This window comes from Saimiri boliviensis, chromosome 11 (assembly GCF_048565385.1).
Source record: "Saimiri boliviensis isolate mSaiBol1 chromosome 11, mSaiBol1.pri, whole genome shotgun sequence".
NCBI lineage: Eukaryota > Metazoa > Chordata > Mammalia > Primates > Cebidae > Saimiri > Saimiri boliviensis.
Window position 1 is genome coordinate 23,720,499 of NC_133459.1, and position 20,752 is coordinate 23,741,250.

Genomic DNA, 20,752 nt, shown 5'->3' on the forward strand with positions numbered 1-20,752 from the left:
TTCAATGAAGATACAGTGGTGTGGGCTGTAATTCAGGTAATTCACAAAAAAATTCCAAACATTTAGATATAGTATTTCCCTACCTTTTCAGATACTTAAAAACAGTACCCATTTCAACCAAAAGCTAATACTTAAATGCTGTATTTCAGCTGAGCATGGTGGCTCACGCCTGTAATCCTAGCACTTGGGAGGACAAGGCAGGCAGATCACTTAAAGTCAGGAGTTCAAGACCATGACCAACATGGTGAAACCCCCATCTCTACAAAAAAATGCAAAAATTAGCCAGATATGGTGGCACATGCCTGTAATCCCAGCTACTCGGGAAGCTGAGGCACGAAAATTGCTTGAACCCTGGAGGCAGAGGTTGCAGTGAGCCAAGATCGTACCAGTCCACTTCAGCCTGGGCTACAGAGCGAGACTCTGTCTAAAAAATAAATAAATAAAATTAAATACCATATTTATTTTACTACCAGGTGCCCTTCTAGGTACTCAAAAGATATTTTTTCCTATTTAGCCTGTCTGAAAGGCTAAAATTTGAACTTCATTCCTTTAGTCAATTAGCAGATTACCCTTTATTAAAATGTAAATCTGTTCCTTTTAAAATAATTTTAAATTATTTGATTTAATTTACATTACAGTTTATCTTAGTTGGGTAGGATTAGGGAGAGGGTGACATATCGTTAAGGTTTAAAGTAAGCGTGATCCTTAAACTTAACAATTTTGCTTTGAAGTCAGCCTGGCTTCTGACATAGGGACCTGAGAAGGTGCTGCTATATGGATCCCAACTCTTGCCTTTGAGTTAGATAATAGAATTCAGAGGTAGCTTCACAACTCCCTTAGAAGGTGAATGCTATCTTTTAAAATGATCAGTAAAGTGACTAGGAAAGTTGTCTGGATCTGATATGTAATCATTTACAGCCCTGGCTTGTATTATTGGGGAAAAATGGACATATTTATTGTACACATAACCTCTGGCTTTGCCATGGGCCCTGTCTGTGTCCAAAGTGGTGATGCCACGGGGCAGGCCTTTGTAAGGGTGAAAACTGGTTCCACAGGAGTTAGGCAAGAAGGAAGTGCATTTATTTCCTATCTAAGCCTTACTAAAGCTTGGTTCAGATGTGTCTGGCCCAATTTTTATTTGTATTATTATTTTTTAAATGGGATTGTAGTTCTTCTGGAGGAAATTTCCCTTTTATCCTTTAAAATTCCATAGAGTAGGGAAGAGTATGGGACTTAACGCTGATAAAAGGGGCTCATTTTTTTTCTTCCATTCTTTCTATCCCTATATGCTGAGATTAGTTTTAAGGGTTATAATCTGTTAATTCTGCCTTGTTTTCTTCCTGATCATTGCTTTTAATTTAGGCTTCAGCCAATGACATTTTTATAGAATCATACTAATACATTTGAAGATTTTGCATTAACCTTTTAATACCATTTAATAAAAACTTCATACTTCACGCTAATAAATTATGTATCTGTATTTTACCTATAAAGTATTGAATTTCAGCACCAAATGGTTAAGTATGACATTAAGACAAATAGTAATTATCTGTTTAATAAATGCTTCTAGCACTTGACTATCTTGATTTCGTTCAGTTTGTGAGATGGAGTCTCCCTCTGTCACCCAGGCTGGAATGCAGTGGCACGATCTCAGCTCACCGCAATCTCTGCCTCCTGGGTTCAAGTGATTCTCCTGCTTCAGCTTCCCCAGGTAGCTGGGACTACAGGTGCATGCCACCACGCCCAGCTAATTTTTTTTTGTATTTTTAGTAGAGACAAAGTTTCACCATGTTGGCCAGGCTGGTCTCAAAACTCTTGACCTCAGGGGATCCGCCCACCTCAGCCTCCCAAAGTGCTGGGAATTACAGGCATGAGCCACTGTGTCTAGCCACACATATTTTTTTCAAAACTCATGACATACATTTTTCTATTGGGCAGATGCAAAAATTGAGGTATATCTTAGGAAAGAAGATATATCTCATCGTACATCCATACAATAGAATATTATGCAGCAGTTATTTATGAAAGATGTCTAATAGTGTGAGAAGGTACTTATGATTTATAAGCTGTATATGTGGTACTCTTTTACCAATGTTAAATATATTTACATGCGTGAAGAAATAGAAAAAAAAGACATATAGAAAAGAGGTACACCAAATTCAAATAGCGAGCACTTCTGTCTGGATAAGAGGATTATGAGTTATTTATATTTTCTTTTTTATTTTTCCATCGTTTATTCAGTTTTTGATACTGGGTATCAAAAATAAACCCAGTATGGGTGGTAAATAATTTTGCTACCTACCTTAGTAAAGATTTAAAATATATAGTGGACATTCAAGGCAAATTAATGTTTTTTGTAGACAGCCAGTGAAAAATTGTCCATCATGAACTTTTTTTTAAATTGTTGAGAATTTTCCCATTTACTGCTTGAAGTTATTCTGCATGCCATTAGCCGTTAGGCAGTGCTCCTAGAGAGCAGTATTTCCTAAACTGGGAGTGCCAGTGGTAATGCTGAGGCTTGCTGCAGCAGTTCGGAAAATCATTCACAGTTGGGAAAATAATTTACAGTTTTACAAAATTAATGGTAGCAGTTACGAAAATCCTGAAGTATTTTAGTTCTGTGTTTTGATCTATGAGATTATTTTTTAAAATAAACCTTTTCTTATAACATGTATAACAAGTATAACATGTATACCCAACAGTGTACAAATCAACTGTACCATTTATGAATTTTCACAAAGTGAACATACTCCTGTAACCACTTCATTTTATTTTTGTTGTATTGTGCCACTATTAGTCTTTGATAAAATTTTTATAGGATCTTCACATTAAAAAATATATTGTTGGCCAGGCACGGTGGCTCACACCTGTAATCCCAGCACTTTGGGAGGCCAAGGCGGGTGGATCACCTGAGGTCAGGAGTTTGAGACCAGCCTGGTCAACATGGTGAAACCTTGTCTCTACTAAAAATACAAAAAAAAATTAGCTGGGCGTGTTGGTGTGCACCTGTAGTCTCAGCTACTTGGGAAGGCTGAAGCAGGAAAATCACTTGAACCCAGGAGGCGGAAGTTTCAGTGAGCCGAGATCGCGTCACTGCACTCCAGCCTGGGTGACAGAGGGAGACTCCATCTTACAGCTTGAACTAAATCAAGATAGTCAAGTGCTAGAAGCGTTTATTAAACAGATAATTACTACCAAGGTATGGTGGTGGGCATCTGTAATCCCAGCTTGAATCCAGGAACGGGAGGTTGCAGTGAGCCAAGATCGTACCACTGCACTCCAGCCTGGGCAACACAGTGAGACTTGGTTTAAAAAATATATATATGTGTGTGTGTGTGTGTGTGTGTGTGTGTGTGTGTGTGTGTCTGTGTGTGTGTAGTTTCATATTCTTTGGTCTTCAGAAGTTATACTCTAGATATTTTATGCTTTTTGGTCTCATAACTTCATTAGCTCTTTGGATTTTTACATTTTTTCAAGGAGCTCTAAAATTTCACTCAGAATAAATATTATTATTTTTAGTTTGTGGTGGGAAAAGATTAAAAAATGAAAGAAAGTAACAACTACAAAATTATTGCAATATAGGCTCTACAGATTTAATTTTTCTTTCATTCCCAACTGTGGCATATGTTTTGCCCCAGCGACTGGTTGTGTAGAACTTGATTCCTGTGCATCTGCATATGATACAGCTTAGTTTGCTGATCTAAAGAGGCAAATCAGCAACCATCTGTAAGTGTGTCAGGCCTAGAAATCCTAGCCCAGACTGGGAGGAACTTTAGAGATCATGAGGCGTAGATGAGGAAACTGAGGCCTGGAAGATTGCATGCCTTGTGTAGGGTCATAGAGTTGGTGCCAGAGCTGAATCTAGAACCCTGACCCTAAACTGTTAACTAAACCATGCTTTTCCGCTAGTCTCACCTAAAAACTTACCCTTTCTGCTGAAAATGCAATCCTCTTCTCAAGACAAGTTACCTAACATGTTTTTCAGCCAAACTTCTTAATGAGGATAGCCTCACAGCATCAACCTCTTTCAGAATATATTCTTTGGGTTACTTGGGGGTGAATAAGAGGCAGTATGATGATGGTATAAATGGCAATCTGTAATTGTTTAGATTGGTTCCAAGAATACATTCAACTGGAATAACCCTGGCAATAGGGAAAGTGGTGGCATGATGTTGGCTTGTGACCCTTCCCTGGGGAGCAAGCTGTCAGGACACCCAGCAGTGCTTCTGGAAAAAAAGGTTTCTAGGCCATGCTCCCAGGCACTGGACAGAAGGACTGGCTACTTGCACCTGTAAGGTGACGGTCAGTGTTTTATGATTTGGGGTTTTGGGGATTTTTTTTTAGGTTGCCTAAAGGTAGATATGTAAATAAATCTGCTCTGTGTCAAGCAACTTTATTGAGTAAGCGTTGATCACTGTGGAGGACTCTGGGGATTTAGTGCTTGATAAAACATGTCTCTAAGGACTTAGTCTTTGGAACTGACAGTTCCAAAGAGATCACCATTGGCCTTCAGAAATCTTGGTTCTGTTGGTATGTCGAATTAGTGACATGCACAAGAGTGTCATCAGAGCAGACTGACTTTACCTACCTGTGAGTTTGTATCCTGATGGGAAAAGCCTCTTCTAAATAAATATTGTTATTCTTAATTTGTGGTAGGAAGAGATTTAAAAAATGAAAGTGATTAACTACAAAATTATTGAGATCTAGCCGTTGTGGATCTAATTTTTCTTTCATTCCCAACGGAGGCTCACATGGTAGCCATTCTTGACCTGACCTTCATGACCACTCTCCATAGTCCTATCTACCAGATCTGTTCTATCCTTTCCTACCCTTTCTCCAGTATAAGCCTTCCTCAGAGGCCAGACTAATGGCTTGCCTGCAGATGTCTATGGCTGTTCCTGCCTTTGAGTTTTTTAATATATTTCTCCCCTCATTTAGAAGTCCCCTCCTCCTCTTCTGCTTTTTCAAATCCTATCCAAACATCAGGGCCCAAATCCATCTCTACCTGCTCTGCAAAGCCTTTCCCAGTCTTCTCTCCTCAGACTCACATAGCACTTCTTCCTCTACTATGCTGTGGATGATGTGGCTATAGTTCCACCTATGGACTCTGGAGCTAGACTGCCTGGATGACCTTGGGCTGCATCCTTTCCTGGCCTAGAGTTCTTCATCTGTAAAAATGGGAATAGGAATTGCATTTGGCCCATAGTTGTACAGATTAAAGGAGTTTATAGCATTAAAGGTTATAGAACAGTACCTGGCCTGTAAGTTCTCATTAAATAGTAGCTGTTATTCCTTCTTTTTCTTCTTGTTGTTATTCCTTCTAGCATATATTGAATCATGGCCTTCCTTGTGGTGTTTCATCATTTTGATTATTTATTTCTTGGTTTCTCTCTATTTTTGGTTCCTAATTGTGAAGTTTTCCCACAAAGAAAGAGACTTGATTTTATAGTTTTTGTTTGTTTTTTGTTTTTTTGAGACAAGAGTCTTGCTCTTGTTGCCCAGGCTGGAGTACAGTGTCTTGGCTCACTGCAACTTCCACCTCCCAGGTTCAAGTGATTCTCCTGCCTCAACCTCCAGAGTAGCTGGGATTACAGATGCCCACCACTGTGTCCGGCTAATTTTTGTATTTTTGGTAGAGACAGGGTTTCACCACATTGGCCAGGCTGGTCTCGAATTCCTGACTTACGGTGATCCGCCCACCTCAGCCTCCCAAAGTGCTGGGATTACAGGCATGAGCCACCGTGCCCGGCCGATTTTATAGTTTTGTTGACCATTTTCAGTACTACATATGCATAGGAGGTCCCCAATACCTGTCACTTAAAACGAAACTATTGGCCGGGCGCGGTGGCTCAAGCCTGTAATCCCAGCACTTTGGGAGGCCAAGGCGGGTGGATCACGAGGTCGAGAGATCAAGACCATCCTGGTCAACATGGTGAAACCCCGTCTCTACTAAAAATACAAAAAAATTAGCTGGGCGTGATGGTGTGTGCCTGTAATCCCAGCTACTCAGGAGGCTGAGGCAGGAGAATTGCCTGAACCCAGGAGGCGGAGGTTGCGGTGAGCCGAGATCGCGCCATTGCACTCCAGCCTGGGTAACAAGAGCGAAACTCCTTCTCAAAAAAAAAAAAAGAAACTATAATTGCAATAAAGAAAATAGCTGGAACAAGAGTGAGGAATTGAGGAGAAAAGATAGACTTTATTTTACAGATGGAGTTCTCTATGATTCTTAGAACGTGTAATTTGTTCCTTTTTTCATTGTTGTTGAGTCTCGTGAGCTCTTCTACTGCAGTCATCAGAGGTGTGAACATCATTCACCAAAGATGCTAGCAATTTCAGGAAGTTTTTGCAGACAGTTTTATTCTAGGCCCATGATGGGACAGAATCTCAGACAGTAGATTCTGATCTATCAAAATATCTCAAGGCAGCAAGTGGTGTAGGGCATGAGCTGGTTGTTTGAACATATTTCCCTTGCTGAGGGTATGGAAAGCCACCAGTAAGAAGGGAGCCTTTAATCTTCAGCCACCCTCTCTGCCATCCTCTTCTCCTTTAGCAGCTTGGATATTCACAAGCACCATATTCACCTGTCAATATTCACAAACATTTGGGGGAAGTTGAAAGTTAAACCCCAGTAGGAAGCGGTAGGGACCCATGTGGAATCACTCAACAAAATTAACCTAATTGCAGAAAGGCGTCCTTGTGATGGCAGGAACTGCCAGCGGCATTCTTTCCCTGCCGTTCACCCAGCAGTCCAGGACTCCCGCCAGGGTCCCTCTCGGCTCTATGGGTGCTCTCACCTAGATGAAAATGCTGCATTTCTTCTTCTCCTAGGCTGGAACAAGACATTAAAAAGTTAAAGGCTGACCTGCAAGCCAGCAGACAAGTGGAACAAGAGCTCCGCAGTCAGATCAGCTCCCTTTCGAGCACCGAGCGAGGGATCCGGTCAGAAATGGGCCAGCTTCGGCAGGAGAACGAGCTGCTGCAGAACAAGTATGTGTACCTTTCGGGCCTTTGGCTATAAGCCCAGCAGCTTCACTGCTTCTCTTGTTTCCAGGGGTTGAAGCAGAAGATTCATGGTGACGAAGAGACCTGCTGAGAGGTTTTTAAATAAAATGTTTAAAATACTCTTTTAGTACCAGATATTCAGCATGTTTATAAAATCTATAAAAAACTTATTTCATTGCCACAAACCAGTTTATTAGTATTACTATTCTTTTCTTCTCTTATTTAATAACTTCTTAGTCTAAAATAGTTACTGAGTTTTTGGATAGTAAAGTTGACAAGAAGTAGTTCTGCCACAGTTTGAAATTTTTGCTCCTTTGAGTGAAAGTTTCTAGAGGATTTGACTATATTTAATTATATTACCAAAACTAAAAAATGACATTGAACTTTGATTTTATTTGAAAAGTCAGGCAAATAGCTAGCCCTTCTGTGTGAATTCTTTTAGGCCTTTGATTAGTTCATTCTGGAATTACCTCCTGACTCAATGTGAGTCTGTCCTTTTTTCTTTTTTTAAAATCTCCAAGCAATGTGTGTCTGTGGTAGTGATTATCATTATAGACTGTTGGCTTTATGGGCTTTCCCTATTGAAAGAGGAGTCCAACATTTTTAAGGAATGTAACTCAAGAGCTAGGGCATTACAGGCAAATAATGTCTCCATTGCCTCTGTCCAGCGTTTCTGGTGGTTCTAGCATTGATACGTAGAGACCATCCCAACTATAAGCTCACCTCATGCTGATAGGTAAAGCTAGGGTTGGTAGTAGGCAGGAAATATGGCTGAAGTTTCTATCTGAAATTAAGCATCCTGTGACTCTAAAAGAGGATTTGGGGACACTGTGAACAAACATCCTGAGCTGGAAAGGAAAGGCTATAGTAGGCTACAGCAAAACTGTATTGAGGAAAAATTCAAACCTTCCCTTTTCATCCTTTACCTGAGTTTCACTGGAGCTGGTCCCATCAGTGGTTCTTTGGTGGGACTGAAGTTCTTTCAGTGTGCTCTGAAACCTTAGAATTAGTTATACAATTATCTTCCCCTCTGTTTGAAATTTGTTTTACCCTGTTTTCTGGATTACTTTCTGTAGATCACTTACTTGAACAGAGCAAAGGCTTGGTCTGAATCTCTGTTTTGTAAGGCAGCTTGCTGATTGGTGTCTAGGGATTTTTTTTTTTTTTTTTTTTTTTTGAGACGGAGTTTCACTTTTGTTACCCACACTGGAGTGCAATGGTGCGATCTCGGCTCACCGCAACCTCCGCCTCCTGGGTTCAGGCAATTCTCCTGCCTCAGCCTCCTGAGTAGCTGGGATTACAGGCGCGCACCACCATGCCCAGCTAAATTTTGTATTTTTAGTAGAAACGGGGTTTCACCATGTTGACCAGGATGGTCTCGATCTCTTGACCTCGTGATCCACCCGCCTCGGCCTCCCAAAGTGCTGGGATTACAGGCGTGAGCCACCGCGCCTGGTCTTAGAGATTATTAAAGAATAATGACAGTGTGTTTTCCTCAGGCATTCTGGGAGTTGACATTTTTGATTTGCTGTTCAAACCTCCTGTTTATTTGGCCTTAAGGTGATAAAGAGTTGTATCTCAAGGGTTTACAGTAGGCATTTCTAATTCTAAGACTTTTTATGACAATCATTTCCATATAGGTTACATAATGCTGTGCAAATGAAGCAAAAAGACAAGCAGAATATCAGCCAGTTGGAGAAAAAGCTAAAAGCTGAGCAGGAAGCCCGAAGTTTTGTAGAAAAACAATTAATGGAAGAGAAAAAAAGGAAGAAGTTAGAAGAAGCCACTGCTGCCCGGGCTGTTGCATTTGCGGCTGCGTCTAGGTATGTCCATGTCACCTGAGTGTTTAATCCAAGGTTGGCTTTCTTTTACCAGCAATGACATGAGAATTTGATGCCTTGGGCAGGATTACATGTACAGCAATCATGCATAGTTGGATTGCTTTTAAGTACTGTTTTATTAGCTGGTTTAAACTGCGTCTTTGCAAGCTTGCACTACCTTATAACAGCTTCATCCCTCAGTGACCTCATCTATAAAGTGGGTTGAGAGAATCACCATGCTTCCCACACCTGGGAGGCAAAGTACTGCGCATAAAAGGGTTTCTAATCACTTTTTGTCAGGCTGATGGTTACTAAATGCATTGGCATATTCCATCCGAAGTTTGTTCCCTTTAGAGAGCTATCATTACTCTCCACCCTTAGGTATATGTGTTTCTGGAGTTTTTATCTTAAAATGGAAGAAAGATAAAATCTTGGTTGCCCAGGCACTGTGTACTGGCTGCTCAAATGGGTATCAGCAAACTATCAAATGAGATGGAAAAAAAAGTGAAACCTGAGTGACTACTAGATGACATTAAATTTGTGGCATAATGAAAATTGGGGCCTATCTCCCATACCACTGGAAAGTACCCCTGTGTGCAGGTATTCCAGAGACTATTATGTAATTGCCATTTGGATTCCAGAGAGGAGAGAAGATAGTTGAGAGCTTTTTTTTTTTTTTCCTTTTTGCTTCTACTTCACTTATCATTTTTTCCTTTATTTTTTTGACTAGTGAAGTCCCTTTGCCTGTGAGTCAGTTAGGTTTTTGCAGATACAGAGTGAGGGTAAATTATTATTTCATTTTTAAATTCCATCCTAATTTGTATCTATGTGGTATCATTCAACTGTAAATCTTCCTTGAATGTTGCTTTGTTGTAATTAAAGTTAAGTGATTTAACTTTTGGCATGTTGATAGCCTTCTTTGTGGGTTCTGACATTTGCAGAATAATTGGTGAATCATTTCACCTTTTAGGACATAACAGCAAGTGAGAACTGTCTCCTGTGTGATCCTTCCTCCTCCCAGCAGATGGCTGAGCTGGCTTGGCCCATCAGCATCTATACAGACATACCAGGCTCTTGACTAGCCTGCCTACAATGTGGGGTTGTTTGTTTGAGGATATATTAGCATTTTGAAGCACTTATACTTGCAGGAGATGTTCCTGAACAGTCATCTAGTGATGACTGCTCTCCTTAATTCATCTAGCACCTGACCTTTTTGAAAAATTCCACTCCGGAGAACATAGTAGTTCCTTAACCGTATTGCTTAGCATCTCCCTGAGAATCAGTAAGTTGGTTTCAGCGTCTACCCCAAATCCCTTTTGCTTCCAGTTAAGCTTATTTATCTTATCCATGGACAGTCCTTGTTTGCCATAAATTATTATTTTTTTCCTTTCTTTTTTGAGACAAGAGTCTCACTCTGTTGCCAAGGCTGGAATGCAGTGGCATGATCTCAGCTCACTGCAACCTCTGCCGCCCGGGTTCAAGCAATTCTGCCTCAGCCTCCCCAGTAGCTGGGATTACAGGCACTTGCCACTGCACCCAGCTAATTTTTGTATTTTTAGTAGAGATGGGGTTTTCACCATCTTGGCCAGGCTGGTCTCGAACTCCTGACCGCAGGTGATCCACCCACCTTGGCCTCCCAAAATACTGGGATTACAGGTTCAGTGAGCCACCACGCCCAGCCTGCCATAACTTATTCTTAAGTAAATCTTGGCATAAATCTCTGACTGGACCTTCGTTTTCTGGTAGGCAGAGAACACCCACTTTCTTCATTGGGCTGATTCTGGAACCTACACAGTTCCAACTTTGGCCATTGCCATCGTCTCTTTTAGCTCAACTTTATGATAGCCCTGAGAAGCAGCTTAATGGTGTGCCTTACTCCAGGAGTGTGGTAACTTTATGACAAGAAAGGCAAAGTCCCAATGCATAGCCCCTCAAAAGTGAGGGAACATTTTTTTTCTAGTTCACTGCCCCCTGCTGGAGGTAGTTCATGTTCAGTTCTATTTTGCTTTGTGTGTATTGTCTCATCTCATGGCCTGGTGGGAAGTTGGCTGGATTGGGAAGCCAGAAGACCTCAGTTCCTATTCCCAGTCTGTGACCTAAAAGCTAGGTGACCTTGGACTAGTATTATATCTATGGAGCCTCAGTTTTCTTATCTGGAAAATGGAATAAGTATACCCTAGGTTGTTGTAAGGATTGAAGAAGGTAGTATGGGTGAAGTACCTTAGTGTCTGGCTCATCTAGACACTCAATCATAATTATTGTATATATGTATATATTTTGAGACAGGATATTCTCTCTCTCACCCAGACTGGAGTGCAGTGGTGCAATCACAGCTTACTATAACCTCAAACTCTTGGGCTCAAGCTATCTTCTTGTCTCAGCATCCTGAGTAGCTGGGACTGTAGGCATATGCTACTATGCCCAGCTATTTTTAAATTTTTTATAGAGACAGGGTCTCCCTAGGTTGCGCAGGCTTATGTCGGACTTCTAGGCTCAAGTGATCCCCCCACTTTGGCTTTGGGAGTGCTGGGATTATGGGCATGAGCCACCATGCCCAGCCCAATTATTTTAGAGTATTACTGAAATTATCAGAAGACAGAGAGAAGTAAGCAGACTGAGCCAAAAGCTAAAACCTGACAGACCCTGGAGTATAAAAGAAATGTAAGTCTACAATATAAGTAAACCTATAGTCTTTTTTTTTTTTTTTTTTTTTTTTTTTTTGAGAGAGAAAGTTTCACTCTGCCACCCAGGCTGAAGTGCAGTGGTGCCATTCTTGGCTCACCACAACCTCCGCCTCCATGGTTTAGGCAATTCTTATGCCTCAGCCTCCCAAGTAGCTGCTATTATAGGTGCGCACCACTACACCCAGCTAATTCTTGTATTTTTAGTAGGGACAGGGTTTCGCCATGTTGGCCAGGCTGGTCTTGAACTCCTGACCTCAAGTGATCTGCATGCCTTGGCCTCCCAAAGTATGATGATTACAGGCCTGAGCCATTGTGCCAGCCAACCTGTAGTCTTTTTTTGTTTGTTTTTGAGATGGAGTCTTACTCTGACGCCCGGGCTAGAGTGCAGTGGCACGATCTGGGCTCACTGCAACCTCCACCTCCCGGGTTCAAGCAATTCTCCTGCCTCAGCCTCCCCAGTAGCTGGGACTACAGGTGCACACCACCACGCCTGGCTAATTTTTGGTAGAGATGGTTTCACCATGTTGGTTAGGCTGGTCTCCAGCTCCTGGCCTCAAATGATCCACCCACCTAAGCCTCCCAAAGTGCTGGGATTACAGGCATGAGCCACAGGCACCTGGCCCCAACCTATAATCTTTCAAACCACTTTATTTCCTTCTCTTCTTTTTCAAAAGGGGGGAATGCACCGAAACCTTACGGAATCGGATCAGAGAACTAGAAGCAGAGGGCAAGAAGCTCACAATGGACATGAAGGTGAAAGAAGATCAAATCAGAGAACTTGAACTGAAAGTCCAGGTAATGGGTGAACAAAAGACTTCCCTTATACTTGAAATCCGCTTTTATGCTAGACTTGTGCTCTGTGTTGCAGTGTAGAGATGATGCCTTTTAATACAGGTCAGATCTCATTGCATCTGAAAAATCTCTATGTGACAAAAAGATTTGAAGTTCTAATCTTGTCCAGCTCATTTCAAGTCATATTAATGTAGCCAGATTATAATACAAGCCAGAAATGATGATGGTCCCTTATATATTTTATACCAGGATTTAACTTGCTGTAGATTCATTTAGCCTTTTCAGGTTCCAGACCATATTGGCGTCCTTTGGAACTTACACACCTCCTTTTAGGCCCAGCCCTCTGTCTATTGCCAGGGGATTGACTCTCCTGCATGGCTCTGAGCCTCACAGATTGTTGTTCACAGCAGTATATGATGGGGAAAGGTGCTAATGCTGTGGACATAGCCTGTTTTATGGGCTGTGTATACTTCAGCTCAAGTATTTTTCATTTAAACTAATGTCACACATTATAAAGTTACAATAATTTGAGCCATGTGGGACAAGTAAAAAATTACTGTCAAGTCAGTGGACTAGAATGATGACCTGGAGTACAGTACCGAAAAGAAAATACCAAAAAAAGTAAAAGTGGCACCAGAGATAGATGGGAAAGGTGAGGATTAGTCAGTAAAAGGCTTTTGAATAGCTAAATAACTGGAGAAAAAAAAAGTAGACGCTCGTCTTATACCACATATAAAGAAATTCCAGATGAAGGGTTGAAGGCAGAAAAAAAAAGAATAAATGATTTTTCTAAAAGTCAGTGAAAATATATTTGACCTTGAAACAAGGGAAAGACTTTCTAAATGTAAAAGCAATGGGAAAAAAATCACAAAGCAAAAATAATAATAATAAATGAAAAAATCAATTGGGGAAGATACAAATATTGCAACAAATATTATAAGTAAGGAATTAATATTCTCAACATATACATAGTTCATAAAAGCTGCTAAGAAAAGCTACAATATATAGAAAAATAGGCTGAGGATGTGAACAAATAATTCAGAGGAAATGCAAGTGACTGATGAGATCATAAAAATATAAACTCATCAGTCATCAAAGACATGCAGATTAAAATTAGGTACCATTTTTCTCCTGTGAAATTAGCAAATAATTTTTAAATGAGAGTATCAGTCTTGGTGAGGATGCAACAAAACAGGCCTCACACATTGCTGGTGGAATGTAACTTTCTGGGAAAGATCTTGCACTTTTTAAGTATTTCCCTTTTTTAGGAATCTAGCCTAAGGTAAATTAATATTTTAAAATCTCACCAATGAGTGATGTACAAAGATGTTCATTGTAGCAGCATAAAAATACAAAAAAATTGAAACAGTCTTAACAATAAGAGAGTCATTTAAATTTTGGTATGTAAACATTCAGGAATATTGTACAGCCAGTAAAAATTTTGTTTTCAAACAATACTTGATATCATTTAGTTTTTAAAAGACTGTATAAAACTGTACATGTAATATTTCACTTATGCTAAAAGATACACATATGCATAAAAAAATTAAAAGAATATTAAATTTTTTAGTGTTGGTATTATGAGTAATTTTCATTTTCTTCTTTGAATTTTTCTGTATTTCTAAATTCTCTGTAATAAGTTTGGATTTTTCTGTTAAAAAAATTCAAATATCTATATATATTTATTGGATATATTAAAGTGGGCTTATTCTGCAGTATGCTCTGTCAAAATAATTAACATTTTTACAATGTTTAGTGCAGGTTGAGAGACGAGTTTTGGCAAGTTTGATTATAGCATTATAATAATTTGCACTTGGCCAGCAAGGAAAAAAGTTCTCCATGGTTCTGAATTAGGCTTGTAAGAAAAGTGTTTTATTTGGAAGCAGATTCCATTATCTAGACACATGCTCTACACAGTCAAATGATTATCTACTAAATGTTTTTGTATGTGCATATTGCCGTATACACACATTTAGCCCTTGGCTAAACCCCTGAAACACCAAAATTTTGTATTCTAGTGGCCAGACCAAGAATAGTGGGATTTAATTTGTGATTTCAGGCTAATTTATAGACATCGGTGCCAAAACTACCTTGTAGCATTGCTGTTTTGATGATATTGATAGGAGCTTCGGAAATATAAGGAAAATGAGAAGGACACTGAGGTGTTAATGTCAGCCCTCTCAGCCATGCAAGACAAAACGCAGCACCTGGAGAACAGCCTAAGCGCAGAGACCAGAATCAAGCTGGACCTGTTCTCTGCACTGGGTGATGCAAAGCGGCAGCTCGAGATTGCCCAAGGTAGGAGAGCATGGGCCCCTGGTGAGGTGGTATGACTGATAGTGCACAGGGATGCACAGGCCAGACCTCTCCTGAGAGCTCTCAATCAAGGGGCATTTCCGTTTTCTCTCCAAGTGTCTTGGTAAGTGCCCAACATTGAAATATAGGAACCATCACATTAATTCATTTGTAGGCATATTTTGAGATGAGAACATGTCAAGTGCAGCGTATACAGAGAATAGTATGATTTCTGTGTTCAAGGGGCTCAGTGTAGTTGAAGAAGTAGAGAGCTGCAGAAGCATCAAAAGGTGCTTGTATAGAAGTGTATATGGGGCCTGTGGGAAATAGAGGCAGGGACTAAACTAGTCTCGGGAGTTGGAGAGGGCCCTTTCCCAGGGAAGCTGATGTGTGAGCTGGGGCCTGAATGTGAGGAGTTGGCCCAATGAAGAAGCAGTGTGGTGGAGAGTGAGAGGTGGAGAGGTGTCTAGACAGAAGAAACAGCTTGGGCAAGGGCTGGGAGCTAATGGGGCTTGATGTGTTCCAAGCTGCAGCTGGCTGGCTTGGCTGGAGCAAAGTTTACGAATGAGGGAGCAGCAGGGGAGAGTCTGGAGAGTAAGCATGGTCATCCACTTGGCCAATACTGACTTGAGACCTACTTCGTGCCAAGCACCATAAGATTCCTTGAGGCCGGGCGCGGTGGCTCACGCCTGTAATCCCAGCACTTTGAGAGGCAGAGGCGGGTGGATCACGAGGTCAAGAGATCAAGACCATCCTGGTGAACATAGTGAAACCCCGTCTCTACTAAAAATACAAAAAATTAGCTGGGCATAGTGGCGTGTGCCTGTAATCCCAGATACTCAGGAGGCTGAGGCAGGAGAATTGCCTGAACCCAGGAGGCGGAGGTTGCGGTGAGCCGAGATCGCACCATTGCACTCGAGCCTGGGTAACAAGAGCGAAACTCCGACTCAAAAAAAAAAAAAAAGGATTCCTTGAGAATACAGCCCTGGCGAGAACAGGTGATGAACAAGTCAGCACGGAGTATGTCAGGTGGTGCAGTGATGGAAACAAAGCTGTGGCAAGGGAGAATGTGTGTGGCAGGGGGCTTCCTTTTTAACGTGGCAGTCACGGAAAATCCCTTGAGTAGGTAGTATTAGTGCAGAGACCCAAAGGAAGAGAGCCATGTAAAGAGCTGGAGGCAAGCACTTCCAGGGAGGGGGCAGCAAGTGAAAAGCCATACAGGGGGAGTGTGGGTGCCATGGTGGGGGGTTGGGGAGTTGTAGCCTGTGTGATGATGGGGAGAGTTGTCATAGCAGGCAGGAGTAGCAGCAGCCAGATTGTGTGGGATTTGGGAAGAACTTAGGACTTTACCGTGAGTGGCATAGGGGAGCATTGGAAGGCTTCTGAACAGAGGCATGGCATGACCTGAGGAAAAGAAATTTGGATTTTTGTCCAAGAAATTGATTAGCTGTCTAATCAGAGTACTAAATTGAGTATAGTGCTGAAAAAAACAGAGTATAGAGCACTGCATAAAATAGAGTACTGAAAAGAATTTTCAAATGGTTGACTTAGTGGAAGGAAAGGAATATTTCAAGCAAGGCATGGTGGTGCTCTGTGTCGGTGCCTGCCCATAGTCCCAGCTGCTCAGGAGGCTGGGGCAGGAGAATTACTTGAGCCCAGGAATTTGACACTAGCCTGGTCAACATATCGAGACCCCCATCTCTAAAATAAGAATATTTTAACAGGGACTGACAGAGTGGTCACAAAGCATTGTCATAGAAGCTTTGGAGGAGACAGGTGAATACAACATGGTGTGTAGACTTTTGTCTTATGGACCCATTTACACTCTTAAAATTAGTACCCCAAAGAGGTTTATTTCAAGTGGATTATATCAATATTTACTTACTAGAAATTAAAACTTAAAACATTTATTTAGTTAGTTATTTTTGAGATGGGGTCTTGCTTTATCACCCAGGCTGGGTGCAGTGGCACAGTCTCAACTCACTGCAGACTCTACCTCCTGGGCTCAAGTGATTCTCTCTCCTCACCCTCCCTAGTAGCTGTGACTATAGGCATGTGCCACCATGCCCAGCTAATTTTTTTTGCTAGAGACGAGGTCTCACTTTGTTGTCCAGGCTGATCTTGAATTCCTGGGATCAAGAGATCCTCCTACCTCAGCTTCCCAAAATGTTGGAATTACAGGCATGAGCCACTATGCGCAGCTAAATTAATTTATTAATTCATTTTAAAATAACATACAAATATATTACATGTTAATATAAATAACTTTTTTGTTTAAAACTGTATTTTCCGGCCAGGCGCGGTGGCTCAAGCCTGTAATCCCAGCACTTTGGGAGGCCGAGGCGGGTGGATCACGAGGTCGAGAGATCAAGACCATCCTGGTGAACATAGTGAAACCCCGTCTCTACTAAAAATACAAAAAATTAGCTGGGCATAGTGGCGCGTGCCTGTAATCCCAGCTACTCAGGAGGCTGAGGCAGGAGAATTGCCTGAACCCAGGAGGCGGAGGTTGCGGTGAGCCGAGATCGCGCCATTGTACTGCAGCCTGGGTAACAAGAGCGAAACTCCGTCTCAAAAACAAAAAAACAAACCAAAAAAAAAAACTGTATTTTCCAAAACAAAAAAATTTAGTGAAAAAAGTGGCATTATTTTACATTCAGCAGATCTCTTTAATGTCTGGTTTAATAGAAGATAGTTTAATTCTCATCTCTGTTTCTACATTCATTCTGTTGTGATTTCACACTCCACCTAGTTTCTAGAAGACTCCACTTACACTTGTGACAGAATGAGCATGAAGAAGAGAAATAATGTCTCAGTACTATTATGAAGGTAGTCTTTAGAATGTACTTGGAGAATTGCTGAACTAGGGTGAGCCCAGCAGAAAAGTAGAGGCACGAGGTAGTGGCACAGGGCTAGAAAGGCCAGAGGAGAGATAGGGAAGGCCTCGTGAAGGAGGGGGCATTGAGTGGGCTTTGAGGATGAATTTCAAGAGCAGAGAATGGCAGAGAAGAACCTGATGCCTGAGGAGGTAGTGTAAGCAAAGGAAGGAAGGTGCTGGTTTATTCAGGTTAGCAGTCCGCAGCCTGAAGCTGGGGGCAGGCAAGGAAAGAGTAGGTGGTTAGGAGACCATGAATGAAGCCATACTAGAGAGGGTATTCCCTAGATTATCCTGAGGGAAGAAGGAGGTGACACAGTCAGTCTGTTATGTGGGAAATCTCCCTCCCATAGCAATGTAAAAGACAGACGGAAGGAGTGAGACTGAGTGGGGACAGACTGTGAGGAAGCTGCCACCATCCTCTAAGAGATGCTAAGTATGGGGAGGGCGGACGGGCCAGACAGGTGAGTGGGGGAGAGTGGAGCGGTCTGAGAGTTCTGGAAGGACAAAGTTGTTGGAACCAAGGAAGAAGAGCAGATTTAAGGAGTGAAGGAAGATTAAATCTGGTTTTGGATGTTTTGATTTGGAGGTACTCCGCAGAAACCCAAGCAGGAAATATTCCTCAGTCAGTGGAAACTTTGGGCCTAAACCAGAGATGGAAGCCCAAACCCCTGGGAGTAAGGGGTTGGATTTAGAAGTTGTGAGAAGTTAGTGAAGCGTAGGAGGGCTTGGGATGGCACAGGTGATTGAGCAAGAGAGGGAGTTTTGAGAGTCACACTGCTTTAATCTGTGGACTCAAAGAAAGGCACTTTAAGAAGAAGGTTCCCAGGAATCCTGCTTTGAAGCTGAGCTTCTGACCTTACACTGACTTTTTTTTTTTTTTTTTTTTTTTGCCTGCCTGACTTAGCTCCCTGAGGAGTGGCCACCCCTCTCTGCTTCAACCCTGTCTACTTGGTTTTGCAAACTTGGAAAAGATTCCCCCTGGTGTGAAGCAGCACCTGGCCTCAGAGTAGCCAGAGTATCTTGGCTTCCCAGCTCAGACTGTGTGCTCTGCTGTCAGCTCAGAAATGCTCATAAAGTGACAAAGAAGCAAAAAGAATATTTTCCAAAGTACTGGGGATGTTTAAATGTTACCGATTAAAGAAATCAAACTTAAATCTGCAGGGGAAAAGATGCAGTGACTCATGTATCAGATGCTTTTAGGTATTTTATTCATCTAAGGCTTATTTTCTTCAAAGAGAAAGCGGGTATTTGATGCTTTCTTGAAGTTTAAGGAACATGAAGGGAGTTGGGGGCAGTTCCTTTCTACTGTTCTCACTTAGGAGACATGACAAGAGTGGGGGGCAGTTCTTTCTACTGCTCTTACTTAGGGGACATGGAGGGAGTGAGGGACAGCTCCTTTCCACTGCTCACACTGAGGGGACATGGAGGAGTGAGGGACAGTTCCTTTCTACTACTCACACGTAGGGGACATGGAGTGAGGGACAGTTCCTTTCTACTACTCACACATAGGGGACATGGAGGAGTGAGGGACAGTTCCTTTCTACTGCTCACACTTAGGGGACATGGAGGAATGAGGGGCGTTCCTTTCTACTGCTCTCACTTAGGGGACTGAGGTTTTACAAGTTATGTGTATTGCTCAAAATAATTTACTTATCCAGAGGTAGAGTAGGATTGAAACCCGGGACCACATTGTTTCAAAGCCCCTGTAAGTGACAGAAAGGGAAGTTTAGGGTGTGTTGAGAATCTAGGGGTTTTAGGAAGCTAATTTAGACAGGAGGCTCAGGGAAAGCTTTGCTGAGGAAGTAGAAGCAATCCTCAAGTGTTAGCTAGCTTTGCAGAAAAAGCAGGAGACACATAGGAAAGGAAGTGGCCCAAGGTAGGCAGGAGCTGACTGGATCAAGAAACTGAAGAGTAGTGAGGGCGAGTGTGCTGGAAGGCTAAATAGGGTGATGTTGCTAAAGCAGGGGCAAGTGATCTGGGTCACACCAGCATGCCCCAGTGCAACAGTCACAGAGCTTCTTCTGTTTTCTGTCAGAGAGCCTGGTGGCAGAAGCATATTACTGTGACTGAGTCTCAGGCCTCAGTTGTTCTGTATTCCTTGGTCTGACACTCAGAGAAAGTCTGTCCTCTCAAAAAAATTCCAGCTCAAGAGGTGGAGCCAGAGTTCAAAATCAGAGGCCCTCTTAGGCTGTCATAGGTGACTGCCATGTTCAAAACATGGTTCCTGGAAACTGACTTCTTACATAAATCACACCTATATGAACAGACTTCTTAGCTCTAAGCCAAGAATCAGTAAACTGTGGCCCATGGGCCAAATCTGGCCTGCCACCTGTGCCCGTACTGCCTGCCCGAAAAAGAATGGTTTTTACAGTTTTCCATGTTTGGGGAAAAAAGATGACAAAGGGTAGTACACTGTATATGGCCCAGGACACCTAAAATATTTATTGTGTATCCCATTACAGGACAAGTTTACCTACCCTTATAAATCACTGAACCTGGAGCCATAGGGATTGGCCCCTGGGAGCATTGTGTTGGGTGAGGCCTCCCTTTTCACTAATGGTGGGTCTTTGATCTTACAGGACAAATCCTTCAGAAAGATCAGGAAATCAAGGACCTAAAACAGAAGATAGCCGAAGTCATGGCCGTCATGCCCAGCATAACATACAGTGCTGCCACCAGCCCCCTGAGCCCTGTTTCCCCCCACTACTCTTCCAAATTTGTGGAGACCAGCCCCTCGGGACTTGACCCCAATGCCTCTGTTTACCAGCCCCTGAAGAAATGAAGGCCAGCTGTGTGTTGTGCCCAACCATTTGGTTACCGAAGTCATTGCAAAGGAGCATCTCTGGCAGTCAAGATGAAAAAAACAGTTTCTATTGTATTTTGTGGGACTGTATCTGTTGTCATTTTTAAAAAGGGGGGAAAGATAACATCCAATTCTGATTACAACTGCCCATCAGTTTTTCATGTAAATTTTTAGAAGACCTCACAGAACTTTACAGTTTATTTTTCTCGGCCAACACATTAAAACCATTCTTGGATTTCAAGTAGCCAACTTTGCCTTTTATGTATTCTTACATAGTTTCCTCTTGAAGAAAAAAAAAGCAGAGTTTTTGCTTTTCAACCCTTTACATTTGTTTTGTTTTTTTCTTAAATAAGCAAGAAAAACCTACACATTGGATTCATATGAGATGATAATGAAAACTTTTAGTTTAAAAGTGAAGGGTTAAGTAACCTAACAGAGCTTTGATGTTATAGCCGCATTAAAGAAGGTGATTGTCAGT

General features: G+C 41.9%; 1 protein-coding gene across 2 annotated transcripts in view; it reads left to right on the forward strand.

The window, feature by feature from the left end:
• Positions 1-20,515, forward strand: part of MACO1 (macoilin 1) — a 68,439-nt gene extending 47,924 nt beyond the window's left edge. The window contains exons 7-11 of one of the 2 annotated variants that reach the window (XM_039474304.2): positions 6,829-6,987; positions 8,643-8,825; positions 12,181-12,301; positions 14,422-14,596; positions 20,051-20,515. In XM_039474304.2, the coding sequence (XP_039330238.1) occupies positions 6,829-6,987; positions 8,643-8,825; positions 12,181-12,301; positions 14,422-14,596; positions 20,051-20,253 (841 nt within the window). In that variant the 3' untranslated portion in view covers positions 20,254-20,515. The other variant, XM_074380296.1, reaches the window with a different exon arrangement.
• The last annotated feature ends 237 nt before the right edge of the window (positions 20,516-20,752 follow it).